The sequence below is a fragment of the Streptopelia decaocto genome (genome assembly GCF_964273445.1).
Source record: "Streptopelia decaocto genome assembly, chromosome: 21".
Taxonomy (NCBI): domain Eukaryota; kingdom Metazoa; phylum Chordata; class Aves; order Columbiformes; family Columbidae; genus Streptopelia; species Streptopelia decaocto.
Window position 1 is genome coordinate 3,187,103 of NC_138676.1, and position 20,362 is coordinate 3,207,464.

General features: G+C 51.5%; 1 protein-coding gene across 1 annotated transcript; it reads right to left on the minus strand.

Annotated features, from left to right (window-relative positions):
* Positions 1-574: 574 nt before the first annotated feature.
* On the minus strand, positions 575-14,533 carry ADAMTS8 (ADAM metallopeptidase with thrombospondin type 1 motif 8; the record flags this gene model as incomplete). The annotated part of the gene is made up of 9 exons (XM_082070282.1): positions 575-3,677; positions 4,624-4,799; positions 4,889-5,061; positions 5,285-5,468; positions 6,050-6,348; positions 6,593-6,760; positions 7,313-7,445; positions 7,647-7,886; positions 13,934-14,533. 9 exons carry the CDS (start codon positions 14,531-14,533, stop codon positions 2,945-2,947), a joined length of 2,706 nt encoding a protein of 901 aa, XP_081926408.1. The 3' UTR covers positions 575-2,944.
* Between the last annotated feature and the right edge of the window lie 5,829 nt (positions 14,534-20,362).

The window sequence follows — 20,362 nt, forward strand, 5'->3', positions numbered from 1 at the left end:
AAAATAAACCACAGCTGCTATTCGACATCAGGCTGTGCCCCAGTTCCAACAGCAGATTGCATTTGACCCAAGCAAAGATATCCTAATTATCTTGTAATAAGCCCATGCTTATTCTAATGAGATAGCTCCAAAATCTGCGTTGCCATATGCTGGATTTCATCAGTCCTTTGTTTCAGAGGACAGCACCGAGTTCCCACTATCTGTGGTTATTATATAGTTAGGCAAAGGAGACAGCGTCACCTCTTTTAGCCCTGTTTAGGCTGTATTTCCTCCTGGTAGGCAGCAGAATTATCTATATATACATACGTATAGAGAGGAGGCAGATGCTCATAAGCAGTCTGCAAAACAGAGACGATTCCGAATTTCTAGGGAATAATTTTTGCTCCCTGGGTGTTGTCTATTCTGTCATGTAACAGTTTGGTTTAGCATCTTAAAAACCAATTAACCATTTTTTTAAGGCTGAATAAGCTACAGAAAAGAGAGAGATTTAAGATATTGCTCTTGGGATAGAGATAAAATATATCCCGAGAAAAGTGCAAACAGAGACAAATGCAAAGAAGTAAGAGGCAGCAAATCCTTTATTGAAGGGGTAGAGGCAGAGTCACAGACAGACTGCTTTCAAAGTTAAAAACAAATACAAACAAAAGGCTAGAAACATACAAACAGACAGCTAAAAACCAGAAAACGGAATTTTTCCCCCTCCTAAAATAACAGTCCAAAGCCTAATTTTGGCAGGATTTGTTACACAGCTCAGTTGGCAATTGCACCCTGATCTGGGGGCACCAGGGAGGGGGGAGACACCAGTCATGTACCAAAGTGGTTAAAAAATGAGCAGAAACGTCCCCTCTCTGACCCTGCTGCAGGTTTCGGAGTGGGGACGTGGGAGCAGCATGTTAAAACACAGTCAATCTTATTTCGTCCTCTCTCTCCTTTCCAGACAGCTACTGTACAAAACCAAACAGAAATTCATAATAAATACCTAACACAAGAGGCTCAGTACATTGCTACAATCCTTCACTGAAGGGAAACATATATATACACATATATATATATATCCTAGTATATAACCTCTTTGACTTAAATCGGTGTAAAGGCTACATGTTTCTATGGCAAGGCTAGGGCAGGAATCCCACTTAATGTCACTCAGATCCCCCACACCTCAACCGAGCATCTCCGGGGGATCCCCATCCTCCTCCTCGCTGGAAGAGCAGCAGGATTTGCCCACGATGGGGAGGTTTTGCATTTAGGAAGCTCCAGCTAAGCGACTGCGCAGTGAGTATTAAAAGAGAAAACTGGAAGAGACCTTTGGCGTGCCCGACTCCTGTGTGATAAATACAGACGTTTTCCTTGGTGCTCTCCCAGGCTGAAATTTTGGACCCCTCCTAAATGCTGGAGTGGAAACACACGCTGGCCTTGGAGTTAAAACCCTTGCAGCCTCAACCGGGGGAAAAAAGGGAAAAAAATAATAACCCTGCAAGGCTACATGACTTTAGCATCCAGCTATTTGTTGTAGGGAGAGAGAGGGCTTAAATTCCTAGAGATTAATTAGCAGACACAGAACATTGCCCGAAGGTAGGACTGAACAACAGCCCAACAGCCCTGCATCCAAACTCTGCAGCTGGCTTTTATTTCTTTTTCCCCTCAGTACCCTCAGTCCTTGGGTGTAGCCCCCGTGGTTTCAACAGGAATCATCTACAGAAGATAAAAGCCGAATATCTCGGGTTTTCAAATAAATCATGGGGCTTCTGGCACAGCTTTAACGTTTTGCTGCCAAAAAGGGGAGCCAGGGTACCACAGGGAAGTGACAAGGGACATCGAGAGAGGAGCCTGGAGATACCAAATCGCTTGTCCAGCCATGGCAAAACCTTCCCAAATTCCCTTCCTGCTTGGCCTTGCCAGGCTCGGTTTTAGACCGAGATTTGCTCAAGCAAGGCTGGAGTGCAGTGCCAGATCTGAGCATCTTCACGTATCCTGGGCAAGCGGAGGTGAAGAATATGGAGAATAAGGGAGAGGCTCAGCATCTAAAGATCCTGGGCTCATCCCTGCTGCGAGCCAGGTTAGCAAATTATCTCCCAAATTAAAGCAGAGCTGAGAAAATGAGCATCCGGGAGACCAGAAAAAACATGGGTGGGAGAGGAAACGCCAGCACACACAAGTGTCTGCTCCAGCAGGGGGACAGGGTGTTGCAATAGACATTTTACAGTCGAAGCACTGCAGAATTAGTAATTAATTAATCCTCACAGCGGCCCTGCAAGCCAGATCAGGTGTAACTAAGCCTTGGTTTTATAGCTGGGCAAATCAAGGCATGTGGGTTGCAGCTGTAGGAATAATTCTGCAGATGCTGGGGATGTTTGGAGACAGAAATTCTATATAAATACAGTAGAAACTGCTGTGACCATCTCACCTGTCCCCCTGCTGAATGTGTGCCAGGATCCAGCCCCCATTCCCAGCCAAGAATGCGAGTTATCTCCCAGGCTAAACCCACAGCCGATGAAATGCTCCTCATGCTCAAGGACACGCACGTAGGGAGGGGACGGCAACCCAAAACACAGCCTTTTGCAAAGAGCCTGATTTTATCACCACCCTGGACCTCCTTGACCCGCAGCAGGGACAGGATGATGGCAAAGCCAAGCTCTGCATTGTTTTTCCAGCACCAAACCCCAGCAAACCTTACAAACCGTCTGCAACCATGTTTAACACCAGCTCTTTGGAAACACCTTATGGATATACTTATTTTTCCCACCTTAAATTACGACCAGTCAGAAAGAAAAGAAGAAAGCAAGAAGAAAAACCAAACAAGATTCCTCCCCATTTTGCTGCCATTATTCCCCACTCTGAGGTAGACGTCGATGGGGTGGGGATGAACTGCTGGAGAGTGGTTATTTATCTGGCGAGCAAACCTGCGGTGTCCTCGCTGTCATGCCTGTCACTGTCCCATCCCAGCTCAGCATTCCCGCAGGACACAGGTGGTGGTGGCCGGTGGTGGCCCTGGCGAGCTGCATTTCTCTGGGGCGGTGATTTGCCCCGTGTAATCGATGCAAGAGGCGTTGCGGGTCCGCACGCCCCCACCGCAAGTTTGGGAACAAGGGGACCAAGGACCCAAGCGCCAGAGAGGGCAGGGGATATCTCCACAGGGTTTGATGTCCTCGGGTTTGAGGGCTCTGTCGCAGGCGGAGGAGGTTTGTCCCTCCACGTCGCGGCAATCCACCGTCCGCCTCTGCCAGCCGGAGCCGCACGTCTTGGAGCACTCGGACCAGTCTCCCAGGACCCATTGGGATGTGAGCATCGGTCGGATGATGTTGGCCGACTTCTTCTCTTTGCCTTTCTGCTTGCTGAAAGGGACATCCTTGGGGATGAAGAAGGTGTACTTGACTTTGGGTGGGAAGATCTCGCTGGCAATGGTCAGCAGCTGGACGGTCAGGGGCTCCGGGAGCTGGCGGAAGCTCTGCAGCCTCTCCAGGGTCGTCATGGAGCCGCTGTATTTCAGGATTGTCCCCTTAATGATGATGTCCTGCTCCATGGCCGAGATGGCGAAGTCTCCGTTCAGCAGGTACTTGCCCTCGAGGGTCCTCAGGGCCAGGTAATTCCCATCATGACGGACCCCGCGGTGGCTGCGCTGCTTGATGTCGATGTTGGTCGCCCCAGCGGGGATGGTGACAATGTCGTTGTAGCCGTATCTGCAGGGGGCAAAGGGACACAATTAGTTCCCTGAGTTTATTAAGAGCAGGCCCACAGAGGGGACAGAACTTGGCTCTGAAACCCAGCACATTCAGGAGCTGAAAAGTATTGCAGTCGTGCCAGATGTGTGCTCGGCTTGAAGATTTTGCTGAATTCCATGCAAAAATGAGCGATGCCATCAAACGAACCACCCCGCAGTTACCTTGGTGAGAAATTCCCCTTATTCCCTGGTTTATTTTTGTTTTTTAGTGTGTGAAGTGTTTGGGACTAAAAGCCTGGCTCTGCCCAGCGATGCTGACACTGGTGATGCTGGGCAGGATGGTTGATGCTGCGGTCAGTAATTAGGTTTAGAGTAATTTGGGAAAAAAAAAAAGCCTTTGGATCAAAATCTGCTCTCAGTCACCCTGGCTTCCCTACCCCTGATCTTAATGGGATCTCTTCTTGGCTAGAGCCACCACGTTAATCTCTCTTTAGTCAACCGCAAACAATTCATAGGACAGTGGAAGCCCCATTTCAGCTGGTTCCCTGGAAGGAAACCATTTAGGAAATCTAATTTAACTGCGTGAGTCACCTCGCCGCATGGAATTGGACGTGTTGGGCTTTTGTTAGGATCCTTTCAACAAAAGCCTTAAACTCAGCTGTTTGGCAAAAGCAACAGGGATCTTGGGTGAGAGAAGTGGTTGCTCCATGCCCACGTGCCAGGACTGAAATTCACCCCCCAAACCCGGGGAAGATTTATTGAACTATTTATATCCCGCATCAGCCCTTGAGTACGTGTCCAAAACTCACTGTATTGGGGCGAGATGCACATTGTAAACTCCTCAGGGCAGCAGATTTATTTGTAGCGGCGTACTAAGCCCACCACCAGTGTCAGCACCAGCTATTATTTTAGGAAATCAAACTCCGGCTTGCATAATACTGCCCCAAAATAAACAAGCGCCTTACTTGGATCGGTTGAGCGAGCCGGATATTTTCCGGCAAGTGGAGCCATTGCCGCCGCACACCCCGCACTTGTCCAGCTTTTTGGAGGAGCCGACGACGTGGTCGCAGCCGGCCTTGATGCACTGGCCGTGGACGCAGATGGAGAGGGTATCCGGTCCACACAGCGTCCCGTCGATCACCTGGGGAAGTGGGGGATGCACAGCAGAAATTAGGGCGTTTGATGTAAAATGAGGTAAAGAGGGGCGATTGTCATCACCGGGTATCTTACTTTGGCCTCAAAGACTTTAAATTCGCTCCTCCCTCTGGCTCGGCAGAAGAGCTTGCATCGGTCTCGGGGTGACACTCCCGCGTATTTAGGGACCCACTCCAGGCGATTCCCTTCCAGATCCGTCAAGTTGTAGCTGTTGTACTTCTCGCACTGCTGCTCCCGAAAGCTTTTCCCTGGAAGGGAAGGCAAAACGTAACCCAAAAGCCATGGGAAGCAACAAAAGCCACATTCCTTGGCTGTTGTAGAGATGCAGGGGTGAACAGAAAGCTATAGCCCCCCAAAAATAAGAATATTCAAGGAAGAATGGAGCAATCCTTGGTGATTTCCTGGAGAAACGGGGATGGGAGGTGAGCATGCATGTGGGAATCAGACCCAGCTTTGCCAAGCTGGGCTTACCATCAGGTGGGCACTCGTCGGTGTGGCAGGACTGGTACTTGGCGCGCTGCCCCTCGCAGTAGCGGCCGCCGTGCTGGGGCTTGGGGCTGTCGCAGTGCCGGAAGGAGAACTGCACGCCGCCGCCGCAGCTCCGCGAGCAGGAGCCCCAGGGGCTCCACGGGCCCCAGCCGCCGTCCACCGCCGGCTGCAAGAAACCAGGAGAAGCTTCTAGATCCATCCCCGAGCCCGTCCATCCCCGGCTGTTTGCTCCCAGGGCAGGCAAAGCTCTGAAATTGAGCTAAAATCTGCCTCCAGCTTCTCTCCCTGCATCACCACCCTGATCCAGCAAAGCGCTTCAGCACACATTATTACTGACTTCTACCTTTGCTTAAAGTTAAGCTTGGGTTTAATACAGGGTGTTTCAAAAAAGATGGACCCTATTCCAAACTGAAGTGATTTCGAACTGGGTCCATCTTTTTGAAACACCCTGTACTTTGCTGTCTGACTCAGAAATCACTGCTAATTGCCCCAGCAGGGCAAAAAGCGATTATTTAATTGTAGAACTATGGCTGCTTGCTCTGGTTCAGCCCACACCTTGACAAAAGGCATGGCAGCATTTATCTGCAAGCTGAGCTTGCCAGTAAGATTAACAAGAGGTGATGTTGAAGGTGAGACATCCAGAAAACCAAACCTAATGCTAATCCAGGAGATGGCAGGACTGGGGCCAGGGGTTTGGGAAGCCTAAAGGGTCGAGCACCAGCACATTTGTCCCAAATTTCCTGTTACCTGGGGCTTCAGGGCATCCTGTGGCACGCACTGGCCGTCCCAGCATAGCCCCCCGGCTTTGCAGGGGGTGCCATCGGCCCAGGGCAAGCTGCCATTCTTGGTGTGGCACAGGGGCTCCCCGCTGCCCGTTCTGCACCAGAGCTGGGCGCAGATGTCCTCTTCGGTGGTGTTGGGGCAGTGCTGGAAGTCCTTGCCAAAGATTTGCTGGCATTGCTGGTCCAGGCTGTAGAGGGATCCTCGGCCAGGCAGCTCAGCGGGGAGGGAAAGGGGGTCAGCAGGGGCATCAAGCAAGCAGTCACCTGGGGAAGGCAGAGATGCATCAAGGCTTGACACCATGGGTTGCACCAAGCCTTGACCCAATGGCTGCCCCAAGTCTTGACACCAGGGCTTGCACCAAGGCTTGACCCAATGGGTCAAGCAGGGCACCCCAAATCTCTCTGGTCTTATTTCCCCCCTCCCCTTCATCCCACACATCCCTCCAGGAATTGCGAAGAGCCTGAGAAATTAAGGAAAAAGGATGTTTTGAATGCTGAGGCTCCTTACCGTGCCCTCCATCCAGGAACTCGGTGAGGTACATGGCGCTGCAAGGAGACCAGGGCTGGGTCTTGTTCAGGTGGATGAAGAGAGGGGCCATCATGTGGTGCTTGCCCAGGGGCCCGAAAAGCCGCTCACAGGTTTTGGAGTCGTCGTGGGGCATGCTGAGCACGTGGCCTGGGGAGCAGAGAGCATCCGTGAGCCACAGCCTCCTGCTAAGTTATCAACCAATTCCTGTTGCTGCAAAAGCTATTTGCTTCCATAAATCAGAAGCCATTAAAAAAACCATACCGAGTGCATACTTGCTCTGTCTCAAAGGTACAGCCTGCTGTATGCAGGGTGAAGAAGCCCAAATTAGGGCTTCAGAACCAACAACCATGAGAAATTGTCTAGGAAAGTGCATGAACTTGGCAATGAGCTGCTTCCCTTATCATATGCAACAAGTGTTTCTCATAGTGGGAGTAGAGGGAGTAACTACTCTAGGAGCAGCAAACCAAGGGGGAAAAGCACTTGATCCCATGCCTTAGCTCATCACATCAAAGGCACCAAGTCACACCAACTCAGGGATCTCTAAAAACATTTTATGGTGCAAACCAGCTTCTGCTGGTGCCAGAAGTTCCTCAGTGCTGCCTAAGGCTTGGCGGGTGGTACCCAGCTGGGAGATGCTACATCCCTTCCCATGCCAGACTGAAAAAAAGGCAGAAATTCCCTGGGGAAGGGATGCGTTACCCAGTTCGTGAGCCAGCGTGTAGGCTGCCTGCAGGCCCTCATCCTCGATCACCGAGCAGCTTTTGTTGCGGTCGCACATGGTGCCGATGTCCGCCACCCCCAGCGTGTCGCAGCTCTGGTGTCCGCAAAAATCCTGTTTGTGACCAGCACCAAGAAGGGTGAGTGACAAGGTCCCACATTTAGCAGCCCCAACATCTCTGAGCAGAGATGCACCCCAAATCCAACCACCTCCCCGCCCCTTTGCTCCAAGTTCCATTCTTTGCATGGTTGGGGCATCCCCCCTCTTTAGGAACATCTCCACCTCTTTTCACCACCCAGATCATCCCCTTTGGACCTGTCTGGTGAGCAGGATGGCAGTGTCGTAGTGCTCGGGGTGCCGGTCGCTGGGGGGGTTGAACCTTTGCTGCCAGCTGCAGAAGTTGCGCAGGGTGAGCCCCCCGTTGTCGGACACCTCCGGCCCCGCCGCCGCCTCGTCCACCACCAGCACCTTCACCACCACCAGGTTGATGGAGTTCTTCAGGCTGGGGTGCTTGTAGATGCGAGCTGCCATGGACATCAGGGTCAGGACGTGGTTCTGAGAGGCAAAGCAAAGCCTGGGTAAAACCTTTGCTGTGAGGGTCTTTATTTTTTTGTTAAGAAAAGAGAAATCCACCTCATTTATGAAGCCTCCCACATCCCGGTTGATGGGCTAAGCACTGATTTTGCTGTACTTGGTGCTTTACACCTTGTGCCGGCGGGAAGGACGGGCAGGGCATCCCACCCCTGCATCCCCCTCTCCAGTCGCCGTGTCTCACCTGCCACGAACCCTTTGCACCCAAAAACCCTTCGGGGAAAACCTCACATGTCCAGGCGAGTGCTCCTGCATATTCCCAAAGCATTAACCCTGCCCTCGGGCAGGAACAGCCTCGTGCGCGGTATCTCGCTGGTACAAAACCAGCCTCGCATCGCTGCAAAACTCCTGCTCAGCAGAGTTTGAACCCAAAGTCTCCGGTGACAAACCAGGACCAAAGCACTTTGACAGCCAAGACTTCATCCAGCAGCATCCCCAGCTCAGGCAACCGGCATGACCAGAGATTACTTAATATGTCAAACGCGCCAGCGATGTTTAGGCTGATGTAAACATCTTATCGCAGCATCGAAATTCCTCTTCTGCTTGGCACCCGTTCACGGCCCCGGAGTCAGGAGAAAAAAATGCAGCCATTACACAACATAGTATTGGGAAAGAGAAAGTGGCTTTTCCCCCTGCTGCCAGACAAATTATACCCCACAGTCTCACTTTAATGCCACTATCTAATTAAGCTGGAAGGTGGAAACCCTCTCCTAGGGCTGAATTTCACCCAAAATACATGCGCGGAGCTGGCTCTGCACACTCATTCATCGCAATGCTGTGATAGTATGTACAAAATGCCATTTTCTTAGTGGATGAGGGAGATGTTTAGGGAGATACCTCCTAACAGCTACACGAGCCGCTCACCCAGGGTGGCTGTGGCTATTTTAAGTTATTCTGCCACATTTCATCCCGTCGCTGGCAGCTCCCTGTAAACAGATGTTTCGCTTCAGCAAGACGGATCCCAAGTCCTCCCCAGCTCATTATCCAAGGGCAGGCCCCTGCAAGGGCGATGGGAGCGCTGAATAGACGGGTTTATTTAGACTGGCCAGATCTCTGCGACATGACTCACGCCCCAGCCCAAAGCATCCAACAAATACTACGGAGAAGTCACCACCAAGGCAAGAAACCTGGGCGAGATCCCCACGAGCGATCGCTCTTACCCCATGGGGAAAGTCCATTGGGAACCTTCCTAAAAAATACCACAAAGCCTTCCTAAAATTATACACGTGAAGATCTAGAAGGATGCTCTACGCTGGAGCTGCTGGTGATGGGATCATCCATCATTTCCAAGGGAGTAAATCCTGCTCCATCCTTTTCTAACCCATTACAGGTTTCTCTCCATCCTGGTAGTTAATTCGGAGGACCATTCCCCATCACAAACCCCCAGGACGCCAACCCTCCCATCTTCAGGGTTACAACCAGCCAAGAAACTCTTTCGGCAGCAGGAACAGAGGGATTCGGAAAACATCCATCCGCCTTCCCTGTGTCTGGAAAGCAAAGACGGAAAGCGAACCGAACAAACAGCTATTTAGCAGAGATTAAAAGGTCAAATTCACTTGTTCCACCATCTGGTGTCTATTTATACCCAGCCCTGGAGCGTGCGGGAGTCAGTTGGGTTTCGGATGGACCCTGACTGCTCCGGGGAGAGGAACGATCCACCTGCGCTGCTTTGGCTCGGCCAAGGGTTCGGAGATGGGGCCAAAAGCAAATTACAGGATCCCCAGGGCTCATGAGAAGCTGGCTGAGTGCTTTATGGCCAAAAAATAGCTGTGGATGGGTTGAATCCTGCTTTTCCCATCCTTCTAGCGCCTTTGCAACCAGGCTCTGGCTGGACAAGCCACCCAGGAGGGAACACCGGGTTTCCTTCCTGGCATCGAGGTTGGGGATGTGGGTATCGGGATGAGACGTGCCAGCAGCAAAAAGGAAAAAATAACTATAAATCAGAGCATGGGCAACTGAAGGGGTTGTTTTTACCTGATAACGTTGAAGGATTTAGCTTCCTGATACAGGCTCTTGCACAATCTCTGCTTACGCTCTCTATCGTGGGAACCGCTCGGAAGTTGAAGTTTGCAGTGATTCCAACTTTTTTTTTTTTTTAATTATTATTTTTAGGGGGAGAAACTGCTCTTACACAGACACTGCCTATTATTGTGGTATGCACATAATGATCTAATATCGCCGGACCCACCCAGTGCAGAAGGATGGCAGGGAGCGCCCGTGCAACACCCCGGCGCGACTCGCCTCCCTCTGACACACACACAAAAAGAAACGCCGAGATTTCTGGAGTGAGGACAGATGGAAGGAAGAAAACACGGGGTCAGATGTAAGGGCTGCCCAGCTTTGAAAAAACAACCAGTAAAAACATATCCCAGCCTGTCTCTCTCCCCCAAAAGCGATGTCTGAGTGCTGGCCCCCTGGCTCAGACAGCCCCCGCAGCCACCCTGCAGGTTGAAGCCCAAGCCAAGAATTTCCTTGCAAAAAACATGGGTTTCAGGTGAGGGAAATGGGGGACAAGCCGGAGGAGAGGGGGACACCGTGCCAGCCTGGCTGCCCTCCTGCCTTCCCAGGTCTCTGCCCCATCTCTTTTCTACTTGCCACACAATTTTTCCTCCCTCTCTTTGCTGGATTTTTGGGGCTGACCCGCAAAAGAAGCCACTACCCCTTTTCAAGGCAGGGGAAACTGAGGCACATGTAGCACCTCTTGGCAGGCACAGATGGATATAAATCAAAACTCCATCCTGAAAGCATCCGGGGCAGGAGAGCTGCAGTTCACAGTTATCCTGGGCTGATTCGGTGGGATCCCCGCTCCCTTCACACTGCGCCTTTCATACCAAAGCCCTTTGGGATGCAATCAAGAGAGGCTGGCTCCTATTGTTGAAGGATTAAGCAAACTCACCCGCTTAGGCTGGAAAATACCCTAAAGCCAGCTGAGGAGCTGGACGCGAGGGGACCTGTGGCTCCAGGGTGGCTTTGGCTTTACCCCCAAGGTCACTTTGTGGTTGATCCTGGTGTTGGGGAGGTGGCAGGGGGACCCCAGCAGAGCCCCGTGCCACACACTCCAGCACCCGTCTGGCCTTGGAGGAACGGGATAGCACTAACACTCCTTAAAACCTCAGAAATCTGCCTGGAAAAACCGCGAGGAATCCCAGCTGAATCAGACCGATCTGATTTCACCCTGGTCCTCGGTCATTGCCAGCTCTTGGAGTCGGGGATTGCAGATTCCTCGCTTGCAAGAGGGAGAGAAAAGGGGATCGCAGCCATGGTGTTTGCAGAGGAAAGCTTGGAAACGCGTCCCATCTGCACCCAGGAGACCAGAGAAATCCCACCACAGGAATCCCATTCTGCTGCCAACTGGCTGGGGACGCTGCGGCCGGTTTGTGCAACCGCCTGTTGCTTTAGGTGTCTGGGCAAACATCCCCGAAGACTCGCAGAGCATCTCTGCAAGTGCAGCTGCAGGTGCTCAGCCCAAACACCCTTTTCTTCTGCACAAGGGATGGATTAGCCCTTCTGCTGTCTCCTGCCTTAGTTCCCCATCCTCAAAACCTCCACTTAATTCTGTTAGCGATGCTCACCATCCTTTTATTTTCAGGCATTTTGGGTTCTCTGCAGGAAAAATGCAAATAACTTATGCATCCAGCCTGGGGCCTCACACCCATCCCTAAATAAGGGGGCTCCTCCTAATCACTGCCAAATCCTCCTTATTGCTCAGCACCTAATGCCACCCCAAAAACCCCAACTCCTGCAAGCATCGAGCCAGAAGAATGATTAAACCCCTAAATTTCAATGTCTGGTTCTGCTCTCGCTTCGTCATTTCCTCCTGGTTTACGTGAGTATTGATGGAGGTGGAATTAAGCTCTTGTTATCTAAATTAGGCTAACAGCTGAGCTATAACAGCTCAGATTGATTAGAAATAAATCATTAATAGCATTTTCCTAATAGCAGCATGACATTGATTATAACTTGCAATGCTCAAACACATCTTATGGTGACTATCTTCTACTTGAGCTGTTACAGCTTATGCAAGAAAATAACTGGGAAAACAAACAATGCTTGTGACCTTTAATAAATATTTGGTAATTAAAGTGTGGTTATGGGAAGAAAAGTCACTACGTAAATACGATTTTTTCTGACTCAACATTTCTGCTCCCTGGGCATCTCCTAGCCAGATCTCACCAGCACAGGCAAGCCATCAATATTTTTTGGTATTTAGAGGGAAGTGATATGGCTATTTGATCTCCAGAGTTAGCAGCAACCTTGCTTCTCCCTGCTTTTTAGTTGCTGAGAACAAAAGACAGAAACACAGCAGGTGGCTGCATTTTTTGTTGTGTTTTCTTTTTTACTGACACTCTAGAGCTGGTTGGAGTGTTGTCCCAAACACTTAGATACACTAATGCTCTGTTCATCCAAAATGAGATCTTTAAAGGCTTCCTTCCCATCAAGAAATACCCCGAGAGGTAAGGCAAAGATACTTCTCTTGGGGACAAGGATGAGATGATGGTAAAACGGGAGCCAAGCAGACTGGAAACTCCCTGATTACTGAGGGAGCTGTCACGGACCCACCAGGCAGCATCACCCACCCCCAGGGCTGTACCAGCAAGTTTCAGCCCCTTGGGGAGAGCAATTCCCACCACCACTTATATGTCATTGCTCAAAAATTCAGGTTACCCCATTGCAAACTCTGAGCTCTCGGGGGGGTTGTCTCCAAGTGCAGCATCCATCACTCCTTGACCCTCTGCTACCTGTTCCTGCCAGCCTGGTTTGGTGACATGCAAGCAAAACCAAGCAAGGGGTGAAACCCAAGTGATGCTGAGCAGCTGAGATCAGCTGGAGCTCCGAGGTTTAGTATTTTTCAAGGTCCAGCCCTGCCTGAGGAGGGCTCGAATTAAAACGCTGCTTTATTAGCAGTGGAGAAGCTGGATGAAGCCCCCAGGGGAAGGCTAAAGCGGGCAGGAACGGCAAAGCCAGGCTGCCAAAGCGCAGCTCTTGCTTTCAGCTGCTCGACTGCTCCCCGCTGAGCTCCGGCTTCACGGATTCCTCGAACAGCCAAACAACTCACTGCAGAGGACGAGCAGCCCCGCTGCACTGTTGTCCCTTGCAAAGAGCAGAATACACTGCAAACCATGCAAACCTGAATTTGGACCCCAGGACCCAAGCAACCCATCACTGTTGGGTGCACGGCGGTGCCTGCTTGGGTCGGGAGCTGAAAAATAACCCCGTGCCAATGAAAGCGGCTGGACAACAGCCCTGGAGATGGATGTGGGGGGTGAGAGGCCAGGACCTTCCCCACTGGGGTCTCTGCAAAGCCTGGCCAAGGGCACGGTCCCTGCAGCCGGAGTGTGTTGAAGGAAGAGGAAGAGTTTCTGGCGGTGGTGGCTGAGGGAAAGAGCTGCTTGTGCATCTGCTCGGCTGCTAACAGGTGGCTCAGGAGTGGGACTGCGCATTACTCAGCCCTCGCTTTATTTACTATCTGGCCCGAGCTCCTGTCCGGAAGGGAGTTAAGCCCATCGCTTTGCAGTATGGCTCTTTCCCTGTAGCAAGAAAGGCATTAACCCACTCTGTACTTCATCTCTGGGGACACTGGACTGATGTGACACCTTGGTGTCTAAACCTGTGCAGACACAGGCTCCCTGGGATGGATGCTGGGTCTGGGAATGGGTCCCCAAATGCTGCCTGAATGCCCAAAGATTAATCTTGCAGCCTTTGTCCCTGGGATTTACAGCCCCTACACAGCAAGGGACAGAGTTGAGGTTCCCCACAATGTCCTCAGTTCTCTACTTGCGCACCCAAGGTGGTCTCTGCAGGGGACAGATGGGCATGGGGGACCCCAGCAGTGGCAGAAACAGCGGTTTGGAGGTGCAAGGGGAAACAGGAGGAGGTAGAGATGGGGACAGGAGCGGATAGAGGGATGCTGGGTGGGCAGAGGATGGAGGGGATGGAAGGATGGGGGGGATGGAAGGGATGGAGGGGATGGAAGGGATGGAGGGGATGGAAGAGATGTAGAGAACCCTTACCTCCACATCTTCCCCGTAGAACCGCACCATGGAAGCATCAGCCACCAGCAGCGTCTCCACGTAGCGCGCCTGGGACACGAAGCGCTTGGCCCTGCGGAGCGGCTCCCCGGGGCCGGTACCGGGCGCGGCGGGGGGGCCCGGCGGGGCGGCGCGGCGCCGGAGGCGGTGCGGGCGGCCCCAGGGCGGGCCGGGCCACGGGTGATGCCCGAGCGGCTGTAGCTCGTAAGCCGCCCCGTCGAGAAGAAAAGCGCCTCGGAAGCCGCTCCCCCCGCAGCGGCTGAGCACGGCGGGGGCATCGGGGCTCCCCTCGACGGCTCCCGAATAGAAGCAACCCCGGCGGGCTGCGCTCCGTCCCGCTACCCGGCGACCCCCCAAGCGCTGGAAGCGGAGGCGAGGGGCCAGAAAAGCGTTGTCGGGGCGGAGGCGGAGGACCACGGCGCGGCCGAAGGCTGCCAGCCGCAGGGCCAGCTGCCCCGACGGGGCGGGCAGGCGGGCGGGCAGCACCGCTTGTGCCTCCGGTGGCGGCGGGAGAGCCCAGGCGTGGCAGAGCAGGAGCAGGTGGAGCGGAGCCCGGCCCCCCAGCAGCGCCCGCCGCCCCATCGCCCGGCCCCGCCGCCCCGCCGGGCTCCCGGCCGCTCCCCCGCAGCCTCCGCCGAACCCGCTGTATTTATACTTTCTTTCCCCCCCGGCTTTGACATAAGAGGTTTATTTTTGATCTCTTGCTGTTCCCCCACTCCCCTCCCCTGCCAAGCCAGAGCCTTGGGGGAGGAGGAGAAGTGAAAGAGAAAAAAAAAACACAAAAAAAAGCAGCAGCAGCAAAGGGAAAAAAAAAAAAAAAAACACGCACACACTTAAAAAAAAAAAAATACACAACCAACCCACTTTTGGATGCGATTTGAGGCCAATCAGGCGCCGGGAGCCCCGCCTGCCTCCAAGTGTCAACTCCAGCCTGTGACTCTCGCAGCATTAACCCCTTCAGCACAGCCCCTGCGGGCCCGATCGTGCGCAGGCCAGCAGCTCGGGGAGATGGTCCTGCACCCACATCCCTCCCCACCACGGGCGAAATCAGCCCAGGGAGCTGGTTCTTCTCCTATCCCCCCCCCCCGGCATCCCTAGGCTGCTGGGAAGCCAGCTGGACAGTATCTCATTCCAGCCTGCGAGGCAGAAGGTGCCTCGGGGGGTTTTGCCCGCGGTTCCCATGTCCTTTGCTTCGCCAGGGACAGAAAGGGCTTTGGGTCCCAGGGAAAGCTCCAGCAGTGACAAAGACAAGGAGGTTTCCATGCCCTGAACCAACAGCTGGGTCCACATGGGGTTTCCTCCAGCTGGAATAAGGCAACGGGCTAAATCAGACTTGTGGAAAATACCTGGGAGAATAAAACAATGCAGCCAGCTCCTCCTGTTCCCTTTTTTCGGGGGGCTGGTGAGGGGTAGGGGTGTTGTGTGACTACATTTAAAACCCAGATCTCCCTCTTTCAGACTGAATTTTTCTTCCCACGCCCATTCGCTTGCAGGGAGTGAAAATCATCCAGAAGTACAAAAGTCTCAGGCTGTAAAACCAGGTAGTTGCCACCATGTGCTCAGTGGTGGCAAACATCAGGAGATGCACAGAAACACGCTGTCCCTGGCTGGGAACCCGCTCAGCACCAGGGAACAACCAGCTGGAGTGGAGAAAGGGAAATTAATCCGTATATATTTCTCCTTCATTCCTCTTAGGGCCTCCTTCCCTGTTACTTCATGAGATTCCTGGCCTCTGGAGCACCCTTAGTGCAGCACTGAGATATCCCCAGATGTTTCTGCCGCAGTTTGGGGCTGGTGGGTCCTATTCTGCTCCTTGCCTTGATTTTCTAAACCTTTTTCAGGGAGTAACACATGCTCAGGACCAGGCTTGTGCTCTTTTAACCTTGCTGTGGACGCAAGCCCAAGGACCAGCTTCTCTACACTGTAGTTTGTTTTTTTGTTGGTTTCTTTTTACCCTTAGTTTAATCCTAAAAACATCTGAAAGGGTGAAGAATCTCAGGATTCCTGGGAAACCAGAGTCTGGCCACAGGACGTAGGGTTAAAAGCTGCTCTCCCTTTATGTGAGGATGTATTTACATCTGCCTCTCTATTATTATCTCCACTTAAAAGCCACATCCCTACCTATATAGTAAACACACAGCCCTGGCTCTAAATAGCAACGCTGCCCCGGGGCCAAGGCTCTGATTACGTCTTCTTTTTAAAGTGTGGGGTTTGTGACCGTAGGAGTGGAAGAAATAATCATAATAATAAAAAATACAACCCAAGGCATGGTGTAGGACATCTCTCCAGGGCTGCGTGTGGAATGTGCTCCCTTGACACCCAGTACCTTGGCAGGAGAAGCCAAAGTGCCTCTAACTCTGCTCCCCACACCCCAAATCCCACCAAAAGTGTCAGCACAGGCTTGTATCTCACCAGGCTTTGCTTTACCATGGGCTTGTTGGGCGAGGAGAGGCGGTGTCCCCACTCTGAACCGGGACAGGTGAGGCTGCAGGCGACACGTCTCGCTGACAGGATGCAATTTATTCCCCGGCTTTCCTGCATCTTTGATCTCGGAGGACGTGCCCGCATCTCAGCTCGGAGGCACCACTCGTTTCCATCAGCTCTGCAAACAGTAGCTGGAATTTCTTGTAGCCTCGCTGGGCTCGTTACAAACCGGCTCAAAACACAACAGGAGATGCAAAAACCTCACCTGGCTGCCCCTCTGCATCTCCTCCCAGCAGATGATGCACCCCAATAATTTTGGGGGGGGTTCCTGCTTCTGAAGTCCTTGCCACCGAGCCTTGCCTGCGGCTCCCATTTCTATGGGGCTGTCTGAGCATGTGAAAGCCATTAACTCCCAAGTCACTGTGATTTAAAGGCCCTTTTGATCAAACCTTCCGCACGCCCCCAGCTCTGCAAAAACAGGCACTTCCCTCCTGCAGCCTTTTGCCCCCCAGTTTGCACCAGGCTGGTGTTGAAGGTGTTGCTCTGTTTGCTTTGCCCTCAGCCCAGTGAAAAAACAAAACAAAACACGTTTGTAAGAATTATTTCATCGACAAAACAGCTAAAAATCTCAAAAAAAAAGGTATCAACCACTAGATGTCAGTGCCGGCCTGTGCTGCACGGTGGGAAACGCCAACTCCATCCCTGCAGCAGCAAGAGGAGGGTGAAGGGGTCCTGCAGCCAGTGCAAAACCCATCTGATGTCAAAAATAAGCAATTCCATTAGTTTTCCTTTTAAAGCGAGCAGGCGGGATGAAATATCTCCCAGAAAAAAACCAACAGCTTTAATTCAAGGCTTTGGTCTTGTGTCAAGTTATCCCCAATGAACCATCTTAGCTGAGAGAGTCTCACAGAAATGTCGGTTTGATTTAAGGTTTGTGTGAGAAAGGGGGATTTGAGGTTGATTTGGAGTGAGAATTAAGCAGCAAAATGTGCCATCCTATATAAATCTGTAGTTACTGCACAGCCACAGGAGAGCACCCCTGCCTTACGAGTGGTGGTTATTTTGTGTTTGGGACCTCATAGCCCTCAGTACCCTGTAAAATAACACTGGGTTTACCTTCCCCTTAGTGCAATTTTGGACATTAGTGCAATATTCGACCCCAGCCCATCCATAAAGGCCGTGCACCAACAACACAGGAGGTTTGGCAGCTGTGAGACTGATGCTGGGGAAAGCCATAATTCCTACTGTGTCCTTTAAATGTAGGGAAATCAGGTATCTCTATCTATATTTAGAATTTAGGAAAGGGCAGGGACAACCAGGCTGGGTTTTGGTTTATCGGCTGATGATCCCACCTCCAAAAGCTCTTGGTGCCATAGATGTCCCATAAACTGGGTGAAGCGAGAGCAAAGGGCAACAGCTGTGATTTGATTTGATTTGATTTAATTTGACTTGAAAGGATTCCAGCTCAGATTTCTAAACCGCCTTAAGGCACCTAAATATTTACTTTTGGTGGTTTGTTTGTTTTCCAATTGCGTTTTGATTTGCAATGCCATCCATCGCATTTAATGACATTTCATAGCTTGGTTTGCAGAGCAAGGAAGTGTCACCAGAGGGCAACCTTGCTCCGGGTGGCTTTGGAGCTGCAGGTGTGCTGGAAGGGAAGCAGGTTTACGGCTTTCCAAAACCCGAGAGCTATTAGAAATCCTATTTCCAGCACTCCAGCCTCTTCCCAGGCTTTGCTCTCCCTGGGGAGCCGCTTCTCCATTTCCCAGCTGGGTTTTTAGGCTTGCAAGGTGTCCTGAGCTTAGCACATCAGTAAAAAGAGCCTCCAAGGGTCACCTGGTTCTTCCACAAACTTCTTGCAAAGTTGTGTCTGACCTGGGGTTAAAAACCTTCACATTTAAGAGACCTCCAAGCTGGCCCTAGGGCTGCTTCTCCTATGAACCAGCCCATAAACAGCACTAAATAAATACAGCAAGTTATGATGAAAATACTCTTCTCTAGGAAAAAAAAAAACACGTACAAATCCTCCTTTCTCCCTGTTCCACTCTTGTGTGGTTTATGGGCTGACAAAAAGAAATGAACTTCATAATGATTTGCCTGAGTGACGAGCATCCTCGGCAGCTGCCTTGTGACTCTCCATCACCCAGATTTATTCCAGATGTGCATCATTTTGACAACCTTTCAGGCTTACCCAGACCTGCAGCTTCACCCTATTGAGAGCTTGGTGTCCTTACACATCTTGGGTTTATGTATTTCTAACACGAGCATCGCATAAAGCTCATTAATCAAGGATGTGCCCCGTCTCAGGCAGGTGGGTGCAATAAAGAGCTGTGTAGTCCTGGGTCATAAATCTTCAGGCTGAAGGTGTGTGTCTGAACAATAAGAAACACGTGATGCTGTTTTGTGGGTATATGTGGGACCATCATCTATCTTCTCTAAATTTCCATTTACTGTTTTAGAGCATCTTGGAAAAAAACCTGCTTCTATTTTCCTTTAAAGAGGAGAGAGCCTTAAATACCAAGCAGAATGTGGAGACAGAGGGAAATTTTGGATGTTTTCTGGGCATGTGAACTACCAGCAATGCCAGGACCTGCGAAACTGGCTGGAAAAAACAAGCTTTATGTATTTTTCAGCATACCTCGGTATTCCCATAGCGAAGCCTTGCCAGATGCCAGAGGTGACATTATGTGTTGGAACCACGCGGGAAGGCAGCAGAGATGCTCCTGCTCCAGGATGATTTGTTGTGTTGTACATAGATGTGTGCTTGAAGGTGTTCAGCCCCGTAAGAGAAGAGGATTTCTGCTTTAAAGTGCTGCTGCCATCCCTGCTGCACAGAACTGCAAGAGCTGCATGGGAAACCCAAGGCAGAGCATCCTCCCCATCTCCCGCCGCTATTATCCGAGCCAGAATACATCTAATTAAATTCAGCATCTCCCTGGACCGAGGATGGGGCAGGTTTTAGGTTACAAAGACCTCCACGTGCTCAGGTTTCTTGTGTATCTCTCCCTCAATGACCCTATCTAGACGCAGCCAGTTTTTCTTTTATTTTCTCCAAGCCTTTCTTTCCTGGAAAGCTGCCGAACGACTCGCTTTGACTCATCTTGGGTCCCTGGAGAGGATCCTCCTTCCTGCCCATGTGCTGGGGAGCTGGGAGAGCACAGCCTGAACTTTTGGGTGGGAGCCCAGGCCTCCGATCTGCCAACCTCCCAGCCCAAGACAAGGCAATGCCTTGCAACGCCGGCTTTTCCCTGCCCGCAACCTTCCCGTTTCCACCTTTGACCTGGAGATCAGGATGGTTTATCTAAAATTATTTCTTTAGTGAACTGGAACATCCAGAAGATACAAGAAGGTTTTTCCTTAAAGTGTTTTCTAGGCAAAAATCAAAGCCGAATTGACCTTATCTACCTTATTATCCGCAGCTGTTCGGTGAGGTCCAAAGGCATCTTCCATCTCCATTCCCTCTTTACCATCTGCTCACCTATATCCAGCTCATCTCCATTAAATCCAAGCAAACTACAGGGTGTGAGGAGCAACCAGGTTCAGCCCCCAGCACCTGGAAAGACACTCAGAGACCAAGGTGTTATTTTCAACCAGCTTCTTCAAGCAAATATAAAGCGCTGTGGGGTGCAAACAACTGCTGGGAGGTCCCCAAAGAAGGGACCAGTTTTCTCTCTCCTGGCCCTGGATGTCCCCTGTGGTGGCTGATCGCTGTAACCTGTCCCTTTGTGTTGGCAGAAGACAAAACAGAGATATATACCCGTGCCCACCCTGCTGGGAGAGGGACGTGCTGCAAAGATAGAAGCGCCTCGGGCAGATGCCACAACCCCAGGGCTTTGTCTGGGTCCTCTCTGGTGACAGGGACTGGGAAAAATCACACCATGCCCTTGAGCTAAAGGAAAAATAAAACAAAAACATGCTGCCCTTCTTGTCTGGAGTGCTACGAGACGTGCCAGAGCTGCCTGTAAAGGGCGAGCCCTAAGGGCA